The sequence below is a fragment of the Eptatretus burgeri genome, chromosome 8 (genome assembly GCF_056783735.1).
Source record: "Eptatretus burgeri isolate ZD-2024b chromosome 8, Ebu_testis_v1, whole genome shotgun sequence".
Taxonomy (NCBI): Eukaryota; Metazoa; Chordata; class Myxini; order Myxiniformes; family Myxinidae; genus Eptatretus; species Eptatretus burgeri.
The window spans coordinates 101,757,124-101,782,312 of record NC_140968.1 but is presented as its reverse complement, the minus strand read 5'-3'; the positions used below and the strand labels follow the sequence as shown (position 1 = coordinate 101,782,312).

General features: G+C 43.1%; 1 protein-coding gene across 1 annotated transcript; it reads left to right on the top strand.

The window, feature by feature from the left end:
* The first annotated feature begins 3,985 nt into the window (after positions 1–3,985).
* On the top strand, positions 3,986–23,245 carry LOC147022433 (uncharacterized). Its single transcript, XM_085893315.1, has 6 exons — positions 3,986–4,064; positions 8,535–8,695; positions 12,939–15,694; positions 16,099–16,153; positions 16,615–20,535; positions 21,762–23,245. Exons 1-3 carry the CDS (start codon positions 3,996–3,998, stop codon positions 15,250–15,252), a joined length of 2,544 nt encoding a protein of 847 aa, XP_085749441.1. The 5' UTR covers positions 3,986–3,995; the 3' UTR covers positions 15,253–15,694; positions 16,099–16,153; positions 16,615–20,535; positions 21,762–23,245.
* Positions 23,246–25,189: the final 1,944 nt, after the last annotated feature.

Here is a 25,189-nt window from a genome sequence, read left to right as displayed (position 1 = left end):
AAGGGTTTATCGTTTTCTTTATACAATTACACACTTGGTGTTAATACGGTACCTTTGGACATATCATGGGTCCTGATTGGATAGGATCGGAAAGGATGGTGCGGTGCAAGCAAACTAGTCTTTGAGCTGGATTTGATTCCTGATATCATACTGTAACCTGTCGGAGATTGTTTCTGCAGGGAGGAGTGATAAGTCACTGTGCCGTCCCTCGGGCCGACAGGCTGGGTATTCCATGTACGAACTGTTGGTGGACGTTAATGATCATACGGTATCTTTCATGAAGAGTTGCCGAGTTATGCCCATAACCCTGAAACAAATTCAGTTTATTTCACGATATTGCCTTCAATTGAGTGGGTCCTGGGCAGCTGTGTTTGGTTGTTTTTTTTTGTTGTTAATATACAATGTCAAGGCTCGTATAAGAACTAACACAACGTATAACGAGGGATGGGAAAGGGAATCACAAAACAGTGGGAAATAGACACGGGAGGTGGTCTGTGGAGGGGAGAGGGGTGGGGCGGGGAACGTGGGGTATACAAGATGGACATTACAGGGACTTTCAGGAAGGAAAGCAGGGAATTTGAAGGAGGTGGGTTTGGAGTGGATTAATGGGAGTAGAAAAGATCATGGTTTTGGATGGGGGAAGATAAGAGTTGGTGGTGAATGGCCGTTTTGAAGGCCGAGAGGGAAGAATGGGATTGAAGAGAGTGTGGGAGTTTATTCCAAAGGCTGGAAAAAAAAAAAAGAGGAATGAAAGAATGAAGGTGAGCAGTGATTCGTGATTTTTGTAGTTTAACCAGAAGGGGGTTGCTTCGGTGGTGGAGGTAATGAAGAAACAAGAAAAAGACGTCGTACAGAGCACGATACTTGCAAAATCCACCCCTTCTCCAAAGGTTGCCATGGATACATTAAATTGTCCTTGTCATCTATCTATAATTCCAGTAGTGTGTGTGTGTGTGTGTGTGTGTGTGTGTGTGTGTGTGTGTGTGTGTGTGTGTGTGTGTGTGTGTGTGTGTGTGTGTGTGTGTGTGTGTGTGTGTGTGTGTCTGCGACCGCCGTTTCTCGACGACCGCCGGTCCGATGGGATTGAAACTTGCCAGGAATATTGCCGGGGCCCCGCAGATGTGCCTTTTCGAGGTTTGATATCGATCGGACAAGCGGTTCCTAAGTTACCGCCATTTATGTTGGCCAATGACAAGACACGGTGCTCTGACCTCACGAATGATGTCACAATTAATATTTATTTATTTATTTTTTATGCACGATCGACGGTCCGATCTGACAAACTTGCCAGGAATATGGCCGGGGCCCCGCGTATGTGCTTTTCAAGGTTTGATATTAATCGGACGAGCGGTTTTTCAAGTTACGGCCATTTAGCTGTCGACCATTGACAGGACAACACAATTCTTCTTCGTTTGATATGATGTCAATTGATGCTGGGGACCTGAGTATGTTTCCCAAGTTATGGCCATTTATGAGACAGTTGGTCCAATCTAATTGAAATAATGCCCCAATCCAGTCATCGTTTACGCACCTACGGGCCTGTACTAGTCTATCAATAATTCCAGCAGTGTGTGTGTGTGTGTGTGTGTGTGTGTGTGTGTGTGTGTGTGTGTGTGTGTGTGTGTGTGTGTGTGTGTGTGTGTGTGTGTGTCTGTCTGTCTGCAGCTGCCGTTTCTCGATGACTGCCGGTCCGATCTCATTGAAACTTGCCAGGAATATTGCCGGGGACCCACGCACGGATGTGCCTTTGAGGTTTGATATCGATCGGACGAGCGGTTCCCAGGTTACGGCCATTTATCTCAGACATAACACAATGAACTCTCGGACTCTCTGGAAAATCCTCTATTTCTCTTTGCCGACGACTCCACCCTCTGCCGTACCATCTGTCATCCCTCAGACCGGCAAGCAGCAGCTTCTTCGCTCACTGCAGATCTGGATAAAATCACAAACTGGTCCAACACGTGGAACATGTCTTTCAATCCAGACAAATCTCACACTCTCACTATGTCTCTTCGAAAGGACCGTTTAGAAAACCCCCCCATCCACTTTCTCAACAATCCTCTGGAAGAAGTCTTTTCTTTCAAGCTTCTGGGTCTCACTATCTGCCATGACCTTTCCTGGGAAAGTCACATTTCCAACCTCGCCTCAAAAGCCAGTCGCCGACTGGGAATCCTCCGTCGTGCTAAGTCCTTCCTCGGCCCTCTTGAGCTCCTGACCACTTACAAAGCTTTTGTCCATAGCCTGATGGAGTACTGCTCTCCCCTCTGGGCTGGTGCTCCTGCCTCCCACCTTTCTCGGCTTCACGCTGTCGAAACCAGGGCATTTAAGATCATCGGCATCTCCCGCAATGAAGCTGAGTCTTTGGGCCTCTCACTCAATCACCGCAGGTTGGTCGGTGGTCTTTGTCTTCTACCGACTCCTCTTCAGCCTTGCCCCCCCTGCTCTCTCTGCGATTTGTCCCAACCACATTTCCACAGGGCGCTCAAGGTCCGCCAACAACCCCCTTCTGGTAAAACTACCAAAATCACGAATCACTGCTCATCTTCACTCTTTCATTCCTCTTTTTCCCGCCTTTGGAATAAACTTCCTCACTCTATTCTTTCCCATTCTTCCCTCCAGGCTTTCAAAACAGCTGTTCACCACCACCTCTTATCTTCCCCCATCCAAATCCTCGATCTTTTCTACCCCCGATAATCCACCCAAGCCCACTTCCTTCATTTCTCCTACTTTCCTTCCTGAAATGTCCATCTTCTCTTCGCCATGTTCCCCATCCCTCTCCCTTCCACAGTTCACCTAATGTGTCTGTTCCCCACTGTTTTGTCCCTTCCACTCCCGCCCCTCTTGTCTCATGCCTCCTTGATGTGAGTTGTGTGTTTGCTCTCATACGAGCCTCGACCAAGGTCTACAAAAAAAAAAAAAAATCTGTCGACCAATGCCAAGACACGGTGCGATGACGTCACAATTAATATTTATTTATTTTGCACGATTGACGGTCCGATCTGATTGAAACTTGCCAGGAATATTGCTGGGGACCCGCAGATGTGCCTTTGAGGTTTGATATGAATCGGATGAGCAGTTCCCCCAGGTCGTATTTAATTTATAAACAAGATTAAAAAAGGAAACACCAGGTACCCCAGCTCGTATTTAATTAATAAACAGGATTAAAACAGGTAACACCAGGTACCCCAGCTCGTATTTAATTAATAAACAGGATTAAAACAGGTAACACCAGGTACCCCATCTCGTATTTAATTAATAAACGGTATTAGGTTTCCAAGACTTATTAATTGACTCCAAAGTATTTTTAAACGGATCGTTTTGTGAGTATTTAACGGAGACGCCATTTTCCCCGTGCTCTCCCGACCGATGGAGAACAACACTCCCTCCCAAACTACGTTATACTAATTGACAAATGTTCGATTTCACAAGGAACAAACATGGGTGGAAACATCACCTTCGTCCACCTTCAGTAGTGGATGTGTTGAGAATACGAGGTGGTTCGGTGTGAATCTGTAAGAGGTTATCTATTTATTACGTATGCACGTACAAACACAAAATGAATGTTCATTCACACCAATACCAAAGAGATATAAATAAATAAGGAGGTGTGCCATTACTCACAATGTCAGCTCCATGAAACTGGGGTTGTCATTAACATTAATTAAATAAACACACGCCTGTTGTGCAAGGTTTCAAAAGAGAATCCCAACTGATCAAAATGAACGTTTTAAATCCTGTGCTCATTGGGATAAAATATTTGAAAGAGAAAGGACTCGTGTTGTTCATCAACCTTGGGTCACATGGTTTTCACTGGAAGAGGTTATTTGGAACAAAAAATGTAAAATTAGATCTCGGTTGAGATATGAATGCAGACGAGGGAAGGGGGCGTGGCCACAGACCATTGTGACATCACAATAAGAAGTGTAACAATAGCAAACTATTTAGACAGAGCGGTATCATTAAATCTTCAGTTCGTGGAGAGCCGTGCACCAGCCATGTTGTTTAGCATCGCGCTGTTCGTGCTCACCATCCTCGGAAGTGGAGCGTCCCGTCCGTCACAGCAGGTAAGTGGGGATTGTGAGAAATAACAACGTGTTGTACTTGGGGAAGGTAAACAACACGATCGGAGTCTCTTTCTTTGGAGCTTGGTAAACCGAGACTGGGATTTCACGAATAAACAGGAATAAAACAGGTAAAACCAGGTATCCCAGCTCGAATTTAATTAATAAACAGGATTAGAACAGGTAACACCAAGAACCCCAGCTCGTATTTAATTAATAAACAGGATTAAAACAGGTAACATCATGAACTCCAGCTCGTATTTAATTAATAGGCAGGATTAAAACAGGTAACATCAGGAACCCCAGCTCGGATTTAATTAATAAACAGGATTAAAACAGGTAACTCCAGGTATCCCAGCTTGAATTTAATTAATAAACAGGATTAAAACAGGTAACACCAGGAACCCCAGCTCGGATTTAATTAATAAAGAGGATTAAAACAGGTAACATCAGGAACCCCAGCTCGGATTTAATTAATAAACTGGATTAAAACAGGTAACATCATGAACTCCAGCTCATATTTAATTAATAAGCAGGATTAAAACGGGTAACATCAGGAACCCCAGCTCGGATTTAATTAATAAAGAGGATTAAAACAGGTAACATCATGAACTCCAGCTCGTATTTAATTAATAAGCAGGATTAAAACAGGTAACATCAGGAACCCCAGCTCGGATTTAATTAATAAACTGGATTAAAACAGGTAACATCATGAACTCCAGCTCGTATTTAATTAATAAACAGGATAAAAACAGGTAACAGGAACTCCAGCTCGTATTTAATTAATAAACAGGGTTAAAACAGGTAACACCAGGTACCCCAGCTCGTGTTTCATAAATACACTGGATTAAAACAGGGAACGCCAGGTACCCCATCTCATGTTCAATTAATATACAGCATGAGAACAGGTAACACCAGGTACCCCAGCTCGTGTTCAATTCACAAACAGCATTAGAACAGGTAACACCAGGTACCCCAGCTCGTGAATAATTAATAAACAGGATTAAAGCAGGTAACATCAGGTACCCCAGCTCGTATTTAATTCATAAACAGGATTAGAACAGGTAACACCAGGTACCCCAGCTCGTATATGAATAATAAACAGGATTAAAACAGGTAACGCCAGGTATCCCAGCTCGTGTATAATTTATAAACAGGATTAAAACAGGTAACACCAGGTACCCCAGCTCGTGTATAATTTATAAACAGGATTAAAACAGGTAACACCAGGTATCCCAGCTCGTGTATAATTTATAAACAGGATTAAAACAGGTAACACCAGGTACCCCAGCTCGTGTTCAATTCACAAACAGCATTAAAACAGGAAACACTGGGTACCCGAGCTCGTGTTCAATTCACAAACAGCATTAGAACAGGTAACACCAGGTACCCCAGCTCGTGAATAATTCATAAACAGGAATAAAACAGGTCGCACCAGTTACCCGAGCTCGTGTTCAATTCAGAAACAGCATTAGAACAGGTAACACCAGGTACCCCAGCTCGTATTTCATGAATAAACAGGATTAAAACAGGTAACACCAGGTATCCCAGCTCGTATTTCATGAATAAACAGGATTAAAACAGGTAACGCCAGGTACCCCAGCTCATGTTTAATTTATAAACAGGATTAAAACAGGTAACGCCAGGTACCCCAGCTCGTATTTCATGAATAAACAGGATTAAAACAGGTAACACCAGGTATCCCAGCTCGTATTTAATGAATAAACAGGATTAAAACAGGTATCAGGTACCCCAGCTCGTGTTTAATTTATAAACAGGATTAAAACAGGTAACGCCAGGTACCCCAGCTCATGTTTAATTTATAAACAGGATTAAAACAGGTAACACCAGGTATCCCAGCTCTTATTTCATGAATATACATGATTAAAACAGGTAACGCCAGGTACCCCAGCTCATGTTTAATTAATAAACAGGATCAGAACAGGTAGCACCAGGTTCCCCAGCTCGTATTTAATTAATAAACGGTATAAGGTTTCCAAGACGTATTGATTGACTCCATAGTATTTTTAAACGGATCATTTTGTGAGTATTTCACGGAGACGCCATTTCCCCGTGCTCTCCCTTCCGATGGAGAACAACACTCCCTACCAAACTCCGTTATCCTAATTTACAAATGTTCGATTTCACAAGGAACAAACATGGGTGGAAACATCACCTTCGTCCACCTTCAGTATTGGATGTGTTGAGAATACGAGGTGGTTCGGTGTGAATAGATAAACTATTATCTATTTATTACGTATGCACGTGCAAACACGAAATGAATGTTCATTCACACTAATACCAAAGAGATATAAATAAATAAGGAGGTGACCATTACTCACTCTGTAAGCTCCTTTATAACAAGGGTTATCATGAATAACATTAATTAAATAAACACACGTCTGTTGTGCAAGGTTTCTCATGAGAATCCCAACTGATAAAAATGAACGAGTTAAATCCTGTTCTCATTTGGGTAAAAGATTTGAAAGAGAAAGGACTCGTGTTGTTCATCAACCTTGGGTCACGTGATCTTCACTGGAAGAGGTTGTTTGGAACAAAAATATGTAGTTATATCTCTGTTGAGATATGAATGCAGAGGAGGGAAGAGGGCGTGGCCACTGTCCATTGTGACATCACAATAAGACGTGCAACAATGGAGAACTCTTTAGACAGAGCGGTATCATTAAATCTTCAGTTCGTGGAGAGCCGTGCACCAACCATGCACGATGCACCAACGATGTTTCCCATCGTGCTGTTTGTGCTCACCATCCTCGGAAGTGGAGTGTCCCGTCCATCACATCAGGTAAGTGGGGATTGTGAGAAATAACAACGTATTGTACTTGGGGAAGGTAAACAACACGATCGGAGTCACTTTCTTTAAATCAGGACCGGAGGGAGGATTTAAAATGGGGGGAGTTGGTTGGTCTTGGAGTGAGGGGTGTGTTGTTTTCACAAGTTTGACCAATCAGAGCATGATGGGCCGTCCCATCGAGTTCCGATCAAAGTTTGAATTTAATTTCAATTCACCAAGTGATTCCTGACAGGAAACACAACATGTCAGAAAAGGGAATACACAGATTTACATCCTTGTCGTCGACTTCACTTTTTATCATATCACAAGTACATTCATCATCTTGAAACATCTATCATACAATGTTGTTTTCATAATTTGTTGATTGAAATTCTCCCATAACAAGGCTGAAAGCAACTCAAGGTTTTTGGGTTGTATACAGTGCGTACTGTAATCAGTAATCACACCGACTCCAATCAGGTGATCACCAAAAAATTGGCGATATTGGCCGTGTGTGTGTGTGTGTGTGTGTGTGTGTGTGTGTGTGTGTGTGTGTGTGTGTGTGTGTGTGTGTGTGTGTGTGTGTGTGTGTGTGTGTGTGTGTGTGTGTGTGTGTGTGTGTGTGTGTGTGTGTGTGTGTGTGTGTGTGTGTGTGTGTGTGTTGTTCAACAGCATGAACATTCTCATGTCTGACTCCCCAACCTCACCACCCCTCTCTGTCACTCTTTCTTTGTCGCATCCACACTCCTCCCCCTCCTCATGCAGTGCAGCACCCTCCTTCCATCTCTCTCCCTCTCTCTCTACCTCTCTCAACCTCTGAGCGGTGTTTGTATCCAGACTTGCCAGTGTTGTATTTATCTCCGGACATGGCTGGGTGGCGAGTGTCTCCAGACAGCTTGGATCCGGACACGACAGGGCATTGCTTTTCTCTGGATGCGTCTGGGCAGTGTTTGTCTCTGGATTTCTCTGAGCGCTGTTTGTGTCCAAGCGGTGTTTGTCTCCAAGCGGTGTTTGTCTCCAAGCGGTGTTTGTCTCCAAGCGGTGTTTGTCTCCAAGCGGTGTTGTCTCCAAGCGGTGTTTGTCTCCAGACGGTGTTTTCCTCTGGACATGTCCGAGTGGTGTTGGTCTCCAGGCAGTATTTCTCGTATTATCAGTATAAAATGGAAAATCATTTTGATGAGACTATGAATCGGAATTAATGCTCCACCACACGTGTGCCTTCCATTCCTCTCACCTCACGGTGCCGTCACTTCCTCCACCCCTCCTCTCTCTCCTTTCCTCCTTGCTCCCACACCCCTCCTTGCTCCCCCCCTCCACCCTCCCTCTGCCCCCCTATTTTTGTCCCAACTTATCGTATTCCCATCAGTGAAGTGACAGGTTATATTTGATAGCCTAAAATACATACATCCAGCAAGTGGATTAGCAAACACTAGTCCCAGAATGCTTTACCTCCATGCCCTTCGAATCTCCTCTCTCATCATCACTCAGTTATTACATAAACGAGTCAACTCTCGACCATTCCATGAGCCATAGTGTTTGTATTTAAAACATTTCAAGATCATGTTGTTCTTATTTTGTCATGAACTTTTAGATTTCGTAAAATATTTGTAAAAACATTGTTTATTTAATTTTAAATGAAAAATAAACATTCCTCCTACTCCTGCCCTTGTCTATTTCCACAGGTTTTCCAGAATGATGCTGTTGAGGATGGAGGGATGTCTGTGGTTCGCGACGTCGCGTTCATCGTGATTTCCTTCCTTTTATTTTGGGTTGTAATCACATTTGATCCGTCATGTTGGTTCAACAACAAGGGGAGCCCCAAAAGAAAGCTTTGCATTCACTGGTAAAGAACACAAGTGACTTATTCATCAATATCTATCATACCTTCATCCACGAGAGAACAAGATCGCTCAGATATTTGGAGAGAGTTTATTGTGTACGATGATATGTTGGATTAAAAAGGACGAGAATTTTTTTTTCTTACAAATGGAATGTGTTGTTTAATTGTTGGAAGGGATGATAAGGTGTCCAAAATCCATTGGTAACATTTTTTTCATCCAATGTTCTGGGGCCATTTTGAATTTCAAGATGGCCACCATGTTACACCAAATTTCCCAACAACTTGGGCTTTGAATGTCATATGAAGTCTATTTTGGTGGCAATACCCACATTTGTCATGCAAAGAAGTTAAAATTTTCTCAAAGTTCTGGATGGTGACCATCTTCATTTCAAAATGGCTGCCATGAACAAACCCACTTTTGCTGCATTAATCAAGTTAAATTTGGTGTAAATACCTCATTAGTCATTTGCAGGTCCGGTAGAACTTTGGAAAGCCTTCACTGTGGGAAGATGTTTGTAATTATAGTTGTGTATTCACTAACCTGTGTGTCAACAAAAAAACCTGCAAAAGTTTCAGCAGTCTGTCTTGAGAATTCATGAAAAATCTGCACTTTTGCAATTCAGCAATGTCGATATACTGCCCCTCATCAACTTGGTCTTGCAGAACACTGAAGAACTCTCAGTCTGTGGCAATAAATGCAACACTCACTGAAGGCTGGATGATTGGTACCCTGTTTTCAAGTGTTTTCACTTCATAACCTGGACGCTGAATGTGCTTTTCCCAGTTTTTTGTGAAGCAGGACGTGCAGTGGTTCAAAACGTCACGAGACAGAAATCTCCAGAAGACAGAAATCTCCATTAGACGAGACAGTGAATCTCCAGAAGACAGAAATCTCCAGAGGATGAGACAGTGAATCTCCAGAAGACAGAAATCTCCATTAGACGAGACAGTGAATCTCCAGAAGACAGCATGTCGGCAAGCCGAACTTTCCAGGCATAATGACTGCTGTTAACAATTTCTTGGATTGTTTCCTCCGATGTTACCAGGAATTGTCCCTTCTGGAGTTTTTCATGCACTATGGGCTCTTCCTCATCTGTGATTCGTTGACAAAATACACATTTTGATTTGACAAACACTGTGCTGCTGAAACCAGTATATTTAATAGATTCTGAAGCACTGGGTCGTCCTCTTTGTCAGTGAAGTTGTCTTGTGAAGGAACAGCAAGTTTGCTTCTTCTTTCATCTCGATCCAGGTGACTCGGTTTTATCCAGGTGACTTGGTTTTTTAATGTCAATCTCTATGTAAAGTGGCTTTCTTCGCTGTAAGCTTGTCTGCTCCAATTCAAAGCAGCCTTTGTCCAACTCACACAAATTCTGGATTGTCATAATCTGCCTGTTCTGTGCACACTTTGGAAAAGTTTCAAATGCTGATTCTTTGAAGGTTCTTTCTGTTTTAAGTATCAACAAGCTTTTCATCAGTATCTGTCTGACAATACAAGAAGAGTTTAATTCTATTATTGGTTTGTTGAATGGGAGCTCTTTTGTGGATGCCATCATGTTTCCCATAACATAATGTGAAACATGAGAAGTTGATGATGATTCAAGTGATAGAACAACGAGCTCTTTGTTTTTGTAAGAACAATCTATCTGAAATAATGAAGGATAACCAGACATGGATAGATTCCACGTGATGATTTCCTTGATATTCAGATTGATTTTGTTATTGGATGTGTAAACAGAACATTTTCCAATTCACCAAATGCTTGTTCCTTGTTGCCTCCGTATTTTGTTAATTTTTAACACAGTTTCCTCATCGCTCTTGCTTTACTGAGTGATACTTTCTTCTCACACAGCTCTTTCTTTCTCACACTTCTTCCTTTGATAACTTGATCCATGGTGAATATTCTAAAAAAGTCCATTTACCATTACCTTAATCGATGAAGTATAAGTGATGTAATTTAATTTCTTTAGACACAGCACGTGATGATATTGTTGTGGTTACCAAATTCGAAAACCACCATTCAGGTCCCTTCGGTGAGATATCTCCGTAAGTATATGTGTAGTTAGGCCCAAACCCGTTGTCTAGTGGGAATAAATGTTATTCATGCGTGCTGCGACTCTTCAGGACAGCCGTTTTTCTTTTACTATCTTTATTTTGGACCAACCGCCATTGTTCCCACCACCAACCACAACATCAACCACCCACCGCGGCGCCGCTTCACGTCACACCTCGCAACCGTCGCATCGCCACCGTTCTTGCGCCGCTTGTGGGTACCGGTGTTGGACTCTTGCAGGGCGCGCGCCGAACAGCGTGTACAAAACCACGGATTTTCCACTTCAAAAACGGATCAAAAACGACACACGCCCACTTTTGTTCCGTCCAATCGGTGAGCGAGGGGCGATTTGGCCCCGCCTCCAGGGCGTTGGAGGGCGATCGCTATATGCAAATTTATGGATCAAAATGGATTCACGCCCACTTTTTCTCGGGCCAATGGGGAGCGAGGTGAAAGGTCGAAGGCAGGGGGTCAAGAGCGAAGCCACGGGGCTTATATAAGCGACCGCGTTCGTCAAGTCGAAGAGAGTTAAGACTTCGCGGGCGGTGGAGTTGGGAAGAAGCAAGAAGGAGTTGGTCGTCGTTGTGTGCGTTGGAGTCAGAGCAAAGAAGACGGAGCTGTGGAGAGGCGGCGAGGGCAGACGAGGGGGTGCTCGCGTCGTGCAGGGAGCTGCACACCAGGGAGGCCGACGGCGCGACCTGGCCGAGGTGGAGACGCTCGTCGCGGGATTCGAGGCAGAGTAGAAATCCTCTATACCCCGAGCATCAGCAACCCCCTCCTGTTTCCCCCCGCGCTGAGATAGTGCGACCAAGGGGGCCCCTTTCCCACCCCCTACCAGACACTGCCCGCGAGGCCCGCGGAGTTGAGGCACCATCGCCGCTCCGCGTCTCATCACCAGACGCGTAGGCCCGACCCGGTCTCGGCCTCAGGCCCGCCTCATCCTTGAGGGTATTCTCTTTTCTTTTGTTTTTGGGAATGTGTGTTGTCGGCGCCGTCTGTGAAGTAGAATTGTATAAGTGTTGCCGTGTGCTCGCGTAATCGGTAGTAGATCTGCATTGTCGCATTTGTTTTTGTGTAAAATTGCATTGTGTTTCTTTTCCTTTTCTATGTGCTTTTGGTGGAATTGAATATGTGTGCTTTCCGTTCAGCGCGAATAAATGTGCTTTGTGTTGAACTGTTTCCCGCTTCGCTTCGTCATTTCTTTCATTGAATCCTCATCTTGCTTCACGTAAAGGGTTGGTAGTGGGCTGAATACGCCCGATAATTAATCGAACCGTCGAGGCCGACGATAACACCGCTCGGTTATCCCGATAGTACGGAACGGGTCGCTTAAGTGGCCCGTGCCCGAAGTCGACCTGCGGCGAGGTGCGATCGCCCGGTCTACCCTCCGTGTGGGTACTTAGGTAGGTCGAATTTGGCGAGCAACCCTATCCCACGCGGGGGCTGATTGGCTCGATCGCGGTGAGACCGAAAGGTCCACCCGTGACTGGTTCCCGGCGTTAGTCCGAGAGGGTCACGACTGGATTGACCGTCCGGTGGGCGACGTGCCGCGATTCGAGTTACGTGGCCGTCAGCACGCCGGCGGGCGCGAATCCGTAACAATATGAATGATGTTCCACGAATGTGACACAAGTTGAAACCTCTGACTGGATTTTATGTTGAACCAAAGTGGCAATGATGTTTTAAGGAAGACTCTTGAAGGTTACTCATTTAACATTTCTTGTCAATATAAACGAAAACTCCAGCTACGAAGATTTCCAAGGAATAGTTTGTTTGTGAACGTCAAAGTTGTGGGAAAAAATACTTCTGAAACGGCAGGTATTTTAAAAACCCAAGATACCCACCAAATGACGTCATGACAAAATGTTACCGATGGAATTCCAGCAAAGTAAGGCTTGATTTACAAAAAAGTCACAATTTCCTTCTTCAGCAAAAACAAATGCAAAAGTTCATAACATCCTCGACCATTACATGAGATTCTTCAAATAATCAAGTGTGATTCATCGTTCCACACCGCTCCTACGGACATTGTTTAAGTTACATCTGCATGCTCCATATTCCGTATCCTCCAGAATTGTAACACTCGTGGAACATGTTTGTTTATGCTTTACAAAACCATGTGTTCAATCCTTTTCATGTGATGTAAAACTTCATTTAAGCTTGAACTGAAAATGTTTGTTTGTTTTGTTGCAGTTTACGATGTCGATGCAAAGTGAAACGGAAAAATGAATCGAAACTTAATCCACCGTTGGTCACGGAGGTTTGGGAAACCGAACCCCTTGAGATTCAGAAAGCAGAGGGAAAGGACGTTCTGGAAATTACTGACAAAATGGAGTTCACAGCAAAACAGAACTTTGGTGATGATGAACAAGAGGAAGAACATCAAAAAGAGAAAGAAAAGGTTTTACGAGCAGAGGAAGAAAAGCTTCAGGAATATGAGGCTCGGTTGGTGGAAAAAGAAAGAAATCTTGTACAAAGAGAGAAGTTTGTGCAGGAAATAGAACATGAGTTGATGAAAAAGGACTTGCAATGGAAACTGGAAAAAGAGTTATGGCAAAAGGAGGAAAAGGACCGGAAGAAAGGAACGGAGGAACAGCAAAGGCAGAAAAATGAAAAAGAACAGAGAAAGATAGATGAACAGGAGAGGAAAAATGAGGAAGAACAGAGGAAGAATGAAGAAAAGCTCAGGATGAGAAAGAAAGAAGAATCCGCACGAACAAAAGACCAATTCCAAGTCCGAATGTGGATCAAACGCAAAAATAAAGAACTTAACCAGAAAACGCTGGTTGTGGAAAATAGAATGTTCGAGATTCAGAACTGGAAGAAACGTGTGCAGCAGCAGGAGCAACACTTGCAGAGAGGTAAAGAAGAGGAGCTGGAGAGACAAAGTGCGTTTGAAGCATTAATGAATGGGAAAGATGAGGAGATATATCAACGGCAGATTCGTATGCACGAAAAAGGAGAGGAGCTCAACGATGGAGAGTGCAGGCTGCGTAAATTGGAGGAAGAGATTAGTGTTCGAGAGAGAGAACACCAGGAAGAACGAAAACAATGTGAAATTAAATGGGAACTGAAAGAATTCATGTTAACGGTGAGAGAGAAAGAGATGAGGGGCAGAAAAAATAATGTGGAGGAAAGGGAGAAGGAGGTCTTGGAAAGAGAGACGAAAGTAAAAGATACAGGAAAGCTTGCTGAGAAAAACGAGGAAGAGATTCGTGTTCGAGAGAGAGAACAGAAGGAAGAACGAAAACAATGTGAAGTTAAATGCAAACTGAAAGAGTTCATGTTAACGGTTAGAGAGAAAGAGATGAGGGACAGAAAAAATAATGTGGAGGAAAGGGAGAAGGAGGTCTTGGAAAGAGGGACCGAAGTAAAAAATACAGGAAAGCATGTTGAGAAAAATGAGGAAGAGATTCGTGTTCGAGAGAGAGAACACCAGGAAGAACGAAAACAATGTGAAGTTAAATGGAAACTGAAAGAGTTCATGTTAACGGTTCGAGAGAAAGAGATGAGGGACAGAAAAAATAATGTGGAGGGAAGGGAGAAGGAGGTCTTGGAAAGAGAGACCGAAGTAAAAGATACAGGAAAGCTTGCTGAGAAAAACGAGGAAGAGATTCGTGTTCGAGAGAGAGAACAGAAGGAAGAACGAATACAATGTGAAGTTAAATGCAAACTGAAAGAGTTCATGTTAACGGTTCGAGAGAACGAGATGAGCGACAGAAAAAATAATGTGGAGGGAAGGGAGAAGGAGGTCTTGGTAATAGAGACCGAAGTAAAAAATACAGGAAAGCTTGCTGAGAAAAACGAGGAAGAAATGCTTGGAACGAATGACGAGCTGCAGCAGCAACAGCAGAAAGAGGGCAATGTTGGTTTGCTGCCGCCGACTGAACCGAACCCTCACAGTGATGACGAGCAACAGCAGCAACAACTGTTCAGTGATGTCCTCAAAAAACAACCGAAGCCTCAACGTGAAGTCAGGTTACGTCAGCAGAAACAGCACGATGTTCATTGGCTGCAACCCAAACGGGAGCCACAACATTCTTCTCAATCTGATTTTCTCAAGGACGAAGGAGCGGAAATTGAAAGGCGCAAAAACAACCTCATGTTCCGTGGAGTGAAGGAGGGAAAAGGTGAACATGATACGGAGGCTGTGGCAAAATTAATAAAAGCCATGAACCTGGACATCGAGCCTGAACGGACTTTCCGCATTGGACGCTATGTTGAGAACAGCTCCAGACCCATAAAAGTTGTTTTCAGATGCGAGTCTGACAGGAATCAGGTTCTTACGAATAATAAGAAGATCCGGAATTTGAATGATCCCTCTCTGTGGACAAGAAATATATTTATCACTCCAGACTACACTCAGCTCCAAAGAGAAAAACAAGAGTTGCTGCTGAGTGATCTTGACAAAAAGAGAGAAAGTGATCCAAATGGGCAATACACCATCAGAGGAGACAAAGTCATCCTCCTGAAGAAGCCCAAGGAAAACCCTCATCTCCGTAGATGAGGACCATCCCGCCTCATCTCCAAAGATCACCACCGTCCCTCCTCATGTCCCATCTCACATGATACAGTCTCCTCATGCTCCACACTATAAAAGAAAGACAGTATATTCTATTGAAAACTATTTCCATCAACACACGGTCTCTTCCAAACAAGTGAATTTACCTGAGATCATATCGGAGCCATAACCGAAACCTTTTTTGGAAACTCCAGTCAAGGATAGGGAATTTCACTCCTGATGGACATTTAACATTTCATCAGAACACGAACCAAAACTTTTGGAGTGAAGACACCAAAGCTTCAGAAAACCATGGTGGGGTCTCATTGTTGATGAAAAGCAATTAATCACCAACTTGCGTTTCTCATTGGCTGCCTCCTGAACGGAAACCTCACCATGACGACTGGCAGCCAAAGCAGAAGCAAATGCGATGCAAGACCTTCAACAGGTGAGCACTTTTCAATACCTTTTGACAGGTCAGGTGAACACACTGAGTGCAAACACAACTCGCTCCAAGATCAAAACATGAAGTTGAAATAAATTTTGGCACTTTGTCTTTCACAGACATTGCTGTTAACACTTCCTTCGATGAAGAAGAATATCATTAATTGTGGAGATAATTGTAATTATAATTTTTGTGGGAAGGTATCTTGTAGAAATGGTTATTCCCATGCAGAATATAGAACAAGAACTTCACCTCCGTTCGATTGGATGAGATCACCCGATTCACCTTTTCAACGATTACCTGTTCCATCCATGCATTTCCTTCTGTGGCCCTTTCTGAACAAGTTATTAAACTGATGAAAATATCAATGTGTTTCATCTTTCATATTTGTGTTGTTTTTCCCAAAGGCCCCTCAGAAGGTGCTTCGTCCAGCTCACCTGAAACCATCGTACCAGTTGGAACGTAAGTTGCCAAGATTCTTGTCGTACATTATAAACTATTCCAAACATGGTCTAAACGACCTGTTCTTCACCTGCGTCATGTCCCGTTTTGGCTGTGCCTCAACAGTGTTGAAGACAAACAAATATTTTGCTGAACTCGAATCCAGACAATCAGCAAACAAACCTTCCATTTGGTGGAAGTCAGGCATGACTGTTACTGTACACGTGTCAGTCATTGCGTAGACATGAACGATCATTAAAATTAAAATTAATTGTTTGAATCATCCAGTGGGAGCTTGTAATGAAGACAATAAAGATGTGAAATTGAATGCAAAAGAAGGAAGAAAAATTCAACTGAGATGCAGAAACCAATTGATAGGATATAATATTTCCAGGATTGCGATGGAAGACTTAATAATGATGGAGATGATGAGGACAATGGTATTGAGGGATTTTGACATCCTTTTGTTGATGTGGGTGCAGAGGAAGAAGTTTCAGGAACGGTCACTGGAGAAGAAGATGTGATGCTTCGCAGTAGATCCATCATCACTCTGTCGTACAAGCACTCCAGGAAAGTAAGATGAAACATCAGTCTCTTACAGACGGCTGATCCGAGATTTTAAAAAGATAAACATCAGTCTCCAGAAGTACAGGTAATTAAACCTTCCATAGACCTTAATCACTTGCACCCTTTTCGTGTCCATGTGTCCATGCAACTCTACCTCCACGGAGGTTGCTCGGTTTCAAACCAAAATTTGAAAGGTAAGGACACATACAGATCTGTTTATTGGATAAGATAGAAGAAATATATTTATTTTATTTTACTTTCGGGTTTTAAAAAAATTATTTATTTTATTTTTAAGAAAAATAAGAAGTTTATTCCTTCAGATAAGGGTAACATCTGGTAGGTTTCTGATAAAAGTGTGGATGTACGTTGCGTAGATGGTCAAGTTGTGTAAAATAGCGGAGGCCTTACGTATTGAAAGGATCACAGAGTCTGGCAGGGCGGGAGACGTGGGATTGTTATAAAGAGTGACCGAGTCGAGAGGGCGGGAAATGCAGGATTATCACCAAGTCCTTACTTGGGAGGTTAGGTGAGGAAGGGGCCGCGGAGGGCTGGTAGAAAGCAGAAGTGGCCAAAGGGTTTAATCGCTATAAAGGACACTGAGAAGTGGTAAGAACGATATAGAGCAAGGGAAAGCGCCAGCAGGTGCAAAGAACGACTCAAGAGAAGAAAACGCTGACGAGTGTTTAAAGAGATCGAAAAGGAAACGCTGACAAACAGTGATGGGGAATCAACAACAAAATATAGGAGACCAGGATACGCTCCTGGCAGGTCAAATTCCGAGTATATGAACAAAACATACGGGTCGAGAACTTCAAAAGATGTGAAGTTGTGGACAGAGAACAGAAAAAGCAAAGATTTCACCCCGAATAGAATTGAAAATCTAAGAAGAGAAAGATTGAAAGAGAAAAAAAATTAAAAAACAACTCGAAAACCAGTCGATTCGAGAGCTGAAAAGAGCCTTGAGAGGAGCAAGTGAAAAGCACAAGTATAAGAGGAAGTTTGAAAGACGACAATCTACTTTTTGAAAAGTACATAAAATATTGTTGGCGATAGCTTTCCTCCCAACAGCGGCAGAAGCGAGAGCAGGAACCAGAGTGATTTACAAGCCATAAAAATGCAAATGAAAGATGATGATGACAATCCAGAAGGATTCATTGAACAAATATTGTTTTGTAACAAAGGAAACCACGAGGATGTGGTAGGATTGATGACAGCGGTGTTGCCAGTCAGGATATGGCGGAAACCCAAGGAATTAGTCACGTGGCCGGATGTCGCACCGGAAGGACAAAACGAAAGAGGTTATAATGCTCGAGTGCAACAATGACACTCATTTAAGAACAGCAATAATCCCACCTGAGATTAATTGAGGAAAGATACAAGGCTGTAAAAAAACAACAACAAAAAGAAAAACCTGAGGAGTTCAGGGGGGCGGGGGGTGGTGTGTATATGCAAAGTCGGTTGTAAGAACAATTGATCTTCAGATTTAGCATAAACGGGTGAGGTCAACATTCAGTATTCAGTGGAGAGTGTGCAAACGTCGTTGGAATAATAAGATCTTATTTAAAAAGAATATATAGTTTTAGATTTCGAGAAAAGGAAAAGAATGAATCTTAAATGAAATGTAAACAACAGCAGTTCACGTACAGTGAGGCGGGGCAGGAGTACACCCTGCTGTGAGTGTGCTTGTTTCCTGGGCCGTGTGTTTGAGATTTAGCAGATGGAAGAACAGGTGGGGACCTGCTTGTGAGAATCTGGTTGTGGGATTAAAAACTAAAACAATTGTTCGATTGTTGTTGTTGTCATTGACAAAGTGCTCTGTCATTGACAATGATAAAACCGACAATTCTTTGAGCATAAACAATAGATCGGTTGTATTCGCACGATTGGTTGTCTCACTGTATTATGATCTGAGTTTTTGCAGTCGATTGTAGCAGGAATTTGTGATTTACCGGTGTGCAAATAATGGCTTGCTTGCCTGGTGAGGCATGATTCGGGATGTTTGGTGCCTTGCGTGTGAAGCACCAGGACAGAGGTTTACAGATGAAGGATATTGAAACTTTTTGAAGTTGAAGCAAATGTATTCATATCAAATTACGAGAGAAATGAGTACCTCGTGTGATGGAGAAAAGATTTAAAATTGACGGTAAAAACTATTCAAATTTGGTGGAAGGTGCTGCATGGAGGAGTATGCAGGTGCAGGTCACTCAAGGTGTGGGCGGATGCTGGCAGATGAGGATGCCAGGCGAAAGCCATGACAAACCGGTGACTGCACTGGAGTTTATACCTCTGCAAAGATTACAGAAGGTGGTTTGCCATTGCATTTCTGATTCCAGCTGTTTGTATTACTCCATGAAACATGGGTCAAGGTATCTGATCACCATGGTTTCCATGGCATGTTTGAATGAGTTCATGTGAATGAGTGATGATTTAAATCGTTCACGATGGTGAAAAACCATTTTCTCTGTGTTACGGCTGTGGATCTGAGGGTTATGCCTGTGCCTATGGACATAATACATCCGCAACTCAGCCGGGCACAACGGCTACACGGATGTTGGAGGATCGCCTGGTATTGGGGAGCACTTTTGAAGAGCAGAATTAGCATTCGAATGGTTATGCCAAGATTGTTGTGTAGTTTATGAAGTTGCTCATCATTGCCGAACAAATATGCAAATATAATATATAAATGGACATCAATACTCATGCTGTTATATTCGCAAACTGACAAGGCATCAAAGTACATTCCGCCTCTCGAATGGACGTTGATTGAATGCCCAGTCTGATAGCATTGGTTTATGAATATTGATGAGTTTGTTTGAAAGGAACTTTTAAAAATGGTATCTCAAATTGCACTATTTGAACTTGTGCGAGTTCCTTCGGGTTTATGGAGGTGATTGTTCAAGTCACTTCTATTGATCAACATTCATTGTTCATTATAACAATGGGCCCATGTGAGAGATGGCTGAGCAGAATTTGGAAGAAATACAAACAAATTTCCCGTTATCGAACATTGGGTATGGCATCACGATGGAAATATGGCACAATGGAATGAACCCCTGCACTGTATTGGATTCTATGATGTTTGAATGAGGGAATGTGAATTATGCAAATGAATTACAGAATGTGGAATTCAAAATTGCAACAACTGATATTTGGATTGGATTTGAGGTAGAATTTACACAACAGTGCTATTTGATGGACCAATCCATGAATAAAACATCACATGCTTCATTAACTGTTGCAAAAGGATACAGAGCAAAGGAAATTGGGCCAATAATTATAAAAGTAGGGGATTTGTCAAGACAGTATTTGCTTCAGGTATGAGGCAGAAATTTGTATCACCTGAAAGAGAATGGAGGGTACAAAGGGATGATACCACATAGTACTGACTGAAGGGTCAACCTTGGTCGATGGCGTACCTAAGGGATAGCAGGTATGGCACATGCTCTGGGCGCTACTTGAAGGAGTGGCGCCACTGACCATGACTGCGTCTCTCTCAAGAATGGAATATTGAAGTTGAAAGACATCAGAGATGAAAGAAACGAATAGCTGATGAGAACTCGAGAGACGCTGGGTTAACAACCAATGAGGAAACGGAAAGAGTCATGAAGGGAACACTCAACCGTCTTCACAGAGAAATGGACGGAATGTTCGCTCGTGAAGTGTCTATAAAACATTTGGACATATACATGATGGACAAGACAAATATTAACTTTTGTTCTGCATTAACAAAGGTTGTCAAAGAGTTTGACTCCCAGGTCAGACAAGCACGAGCAGACCAGCTGCAGAGGAACACCACAGCATCCAGCCTGGCGACGGATCGCTGTATGAACATCAAGGTATTATTGGTCACCACCACAGTTATCAAGTACAAATATAGATTCACGCATCTCATTGCAAAAAGCATACAGGAAGTTGTAAAGAGAAGAAAGGAAATCTGCAAGTGGGAAGAACGTTACCGGAGGTTTTTGACACATGTCGCAGTGCTCTTGATTAGCACGTGCATAATTGGGATAATATGGAAGATAACAGACAGTGAGGGTATTATGAGAATGTCATGGAGAACAGAATGTTTGGTTGGTTGAGAGCAGGGGAAACGATGAATGGGTCGTGACAGAGTACGCAAAGAAAAAGGAGGTAAACATAGGGATCAATTGCATGAGATAGCCACGTATGGGACAAACACCTGTATGACACCTTCTATGTAATTATGCACCCCATGTCACACGGGATTCAGGGGACGCAGACTGTATGCCTGAAATGAGGCAGAGTGTTATATGAAGGGATAACTGAACATCCATTGAACATCTCGTTAGCAATATCTTTACAACATGCTGAAAATATGAACAAAAGCAAGTGTTGGGTTTGCTCACAGCGACCCCACTTAGCCAAGCATGGACTGCCCCTCTCAGCAGTCCCATTTTCAGGGGAAGATACAAGTCAGTACCTGGAATGTAGACAAGCTAATCCAGTCCGAACGAGAATAGGAGGGACAAAAGGGGATGTCAGTGCGCAAGTACGAGAGATAACAAGTAACTGGAAAAAGGAGGGATACAAATGTCCTGACTATTGGCACTGGAACTAACCTTGGAATTGGGTGAGACGTAACTTCCTATATACAAGGGAAAAAGATGATCACGCTCCCCGATACAAATTTTGCCTCAATATCTCAGGGGGAAGAAACAGTAACCATTGAGGGACAAATTACTGGGACAAGGATAGATATAAGGATGCGAATGAATAATCTTGTAGAACCCCAGGCTTTGTTGAAGGTACATGTCCATGACGTGGTACAACACGTAAGGAAGGTAGCTGCAGAGAAACATGGCTCTTTTAAGGAAGGAGGGTTTGTATCTTGGTTAATGGGAGTGTTTGGTGGAGGAGGAACATGGATACTCCACATGTTGATCATTGCTATTGTTGTCATCATATCATGATTAAAGTAATGATCGGTGTGTGTGTGTGTGTGTGTGTGTGTGTGTGTGTGTGTGTGTGTGTGTGTGTGTGTGTGTGTGTGTGTGTGTGTGTGTGTGTGTGTGTGTGTGTGTGTGAAAATTTACCACAGTCACAACGGTGCTGGCACATCAAGTTTCCCTGGACCAATCATCTCTGAAGATCCAGAAGATCCAGAAAATGAAGAACTTTGTATAAAATTAAGTCGAGACACCGTGACGGTGGAATCTTTTGGAAAATATGAAAGTACAGACACTTGTGCCTTTGGGAATGACAAAAACCCAGTTGAAAGAATTCACCAATGATTGCAAACGAGCCAAAAGCAGATGGTTGATGATAATAAAAAGATGTGGAATGATAGAAATACCTTTAAAACTTCAGGGGAAAATGAATTCAAGCGGTTTTCTCAAATAAAATTTGATTCGTATGAATGGAAAAGGCGATTGCCTCTTGGATGAATATGTTCAGTATGCACAGGGTTCTTTCCTTCCAAAATCGCCTGGATGCCCCAACTCTGTGGAGGGGAGGTGGTGGCACCGCGTTGTGTTGCATCCACTTGCCAGGTTGTGAACTCACCACAGAGCGCAAGTCTGGGTGACGCGGTGGAAACGAGCCTCCCGCAAACAAAATGACAAATGTTGATTTTTATCTTGCCAAAACAAAGTTTTTGCAAGATATGTTAGTCAGCTTTTATGTTTTTTTTATTTTTTATTTTTTTGTTTGTCTGTAATCATGTATAAAATTTCTGCAGAGCACAGTTATAATTGGAAATTTTTGTAACTTCGCATATCAGAGGCCTATAGAGGTCCCTTTCAGCGCATAAAATTTTGAAGGTCAAGGTCAAGGTCAAAGGTCAAGGTCACTGTCGCAAATCAGGGGAGTCGACGAAACCCTTATTTTTTGAGTCATTTTGATTGGATAGTTTTCAAACTTCATGGGAATATAGTTCATGGTCTGGCGCTCAGCTGATTAATTTTTGGTGGCGATTGGCCTTGACCTTCATGGTTTGTGCCTCAGGTCAAACATATTTGACCCCAAGGTCAAATTTTCAAGTTTTAGGAACCATATTGTGTCGTACCTCAAATTGAACGCCTCGATGAGTGCTTTCTCAATATGTCAAGCTTGAGACATTATGACATCATTTGGTGACGTTATGAGGCAAACGCATATTTTTCATGGTTACTCTGCAGAACGATTCTCATCGGAATCTCTCGTAGGCAGATATTCCTCAAGGAGTCGCTCCTGGTGGATAGCAGCTCTGTTCACCTCAGTGTGACGTTAAAGAAGTCACACATGGTCACCTTTTGGCAAGATACGGGTCACCCTGAGGGTGACATTTGTTTATTAGTTGGTTTGTCGTTACAGAACAAATTGTGAGGATTGCTCCGTTATAACAAAAGGGGGAAACTGTGGGAGCTGGAGTATTAAACGTAATACAATAATCATGTAAGAATCAAAATTTACTTCGTTATTTGCTTAAATGATTCAATCAACTGAGTTTAGAAATAATTTGCTGGTTGAGCTAATAGACATGAAAACTGATAAAACTAAAATATACATGCTGAGTGAGCTTGGTATACATGCTGAGTGAGCTTGGTATACATGCTGAGTGAGCTTGAAAGAAAAACACACACATGAGCTTTACTTTCGTGCAAATAACCTCTTGTAAAGTCATATCTGATAATAAACTCTTGACCTCTGATCATGCAGTCAGCAGAATGAAACAATGACTCTCTCTTACTCCCCCCACACCCCCACACCCCTACCCTTGTATCAGAAAACAAACTCCAACCATTGTATGCCATTGTAGGAGGAATCTTTGAACAAACCAAAACCATTGTATGTGACATTTGACAGACGAATACCATTGCATGTGGTTTATTTGAAGTCAACACAGTTCCATCTGATATCTTGGTAAAAACTGTATATAAACGCTCAGAAAAGCTCTGAAACCTTGTATTCAGCTTGCAACTATGTAGCTGGCTGGGGTCTTCCTTCCGTGCACGGAAGTGTCTTCTCTCTTCCGGAATAAATGGCTGGTACATGAACTTACTTGATTTCTTTCCTTGAGGTAGTTGCCTCGGCCCCGACAGGTAATAAAATCGAAGCTCATAGAAGTGCAAGGTAAAGGATGAAATGAGCTAAGAACGGCATCCAAGACAATCTCCACTCATAGCTCGCAGACTTCCTCTCCTGTCACAGTCAACGTGTGGCCCCAAATGGAGTTCTTTCATCCCCTCTTCCTCTCCAGGCTGAAGTTCCTCAACGCAGCGTTCTGAGCCCTGTTCTTTTTATGGTTTTCATCAATGATTTCTCTGAATCTCTGGAAAATCCTCTTTATCTCTTTGCTGATGACTCAACCCTCTGCCGTACCATCTGTCATCCCTCAGACCGGCAAGCAGTAGCTTCTTCGCTCTCTGCTGATCTGGGTAAAATCACAAACTGCTCCAACACATGGAACATGTCTTTCAATCCGGACAAATCTCACTGTCACTGTGTCTCTCCGAAAGGACCATTTGGAAAAACCCCACCCACATTCTCAACAATCCTCTGGAAGAAGTCCTTTCTATCAAGCTTCTGGGTCTCACTATCTGCCACGATCTTTCCTGGGAAGGCCACATTTCCAACCTGGCCTCAAAGGCCAGTTGCCGACTGGGAATCCTCCATCGTGCATAGTCCTTCCTCAGCCCACCTGAGCTCCTGACCAAAAAAAACAAAGCTTTCGTCTGCAGCCTGATGAAGTACAGCTCTCCCCTCTGGGCTAGTGCTCCTGCCTCTCACCTTTCTCAGCTTCACACTGTGGAAACCAAGGCATTTCAAATCATTGGCATCTTTCGCACCAAGCCCCTTCTGGTAAAACTACCAAAATCACGAATCACTGCTCACCTTCACGCTTTCATTCCTCTTTTTTCCCACCTTTAGAATAAACTCCCTCACTCAGTTCAATCCCATTCTTCCCTCCAAGCCTTCAAAACACCTGTTCACCACCACCTCTTGTCGTCCCCCATCCAAATCCTCGATCTTTTATATTCACGTTAATCCACCCCAAACCCACCTCCTTCAAATTCCCTGCTTTCTTTCTTGAAAGTCCCTGTTATGTCCATCTTGTATCCCTTGTGTTCCCTGCCCCAGCCCTCTCCCTTCCACAGATCTCCTGATATCTGTTCCCCACTGTTTTGCCCTTCCCACTCTCACCCCTCTTATCTCATGCCCCCCTCGTTGTGCATTGTGTTTTGCTCTCACACGAGCCTCGACAAGGTATACAAAAAAAGGAAAAGAAAAGGACGAGAGAGGCAGAAGCAGAGGAAACACAGGAACCTGTAAGGAAAAGGGTTTGCATTGGTGGCGTTAAAGAGCGGAGAAAGGATCTTCAGTGGAAATGTGAGATGACAGTGAGGCATCACTTGTTTGAAGTCCTGGAGAGAGCAACGTGATTGAACCATGTGGAAGGAATTTCCACAAACGGGAGAAAAGATGGAGAAATCTGATGAGTGTATTTTGTGGGTTTAACCAAGAGGGAGCAACTGGAAGGATTTGAGG

Excerpts from the sequence above, each read along its gene's own strand:
- LOC147022433 (XM_085893315.1), top strand. The coding sequence starts at position 3,996 with ATGTTGTTTAGCATCGCGCTGTTCGTGCTCACCATCCTCGGAAGTGGA. Across the intron at positions 4,065-8,534 it reads CGTCCCGTCCGTCACAGCAG|GTTTTCCAGAATGATGCTGT; the intron begins GTAAGTGGGGAT and ends CTATTTCCACAG. Across the intron at positions 8,696-12,938 it reads AGAAAGCTTTGCATTCACTG|TTTACGATGTCGATGCAAAG; the intron begins GTAAAGAACACA and ends GTTTTGTTGCAG.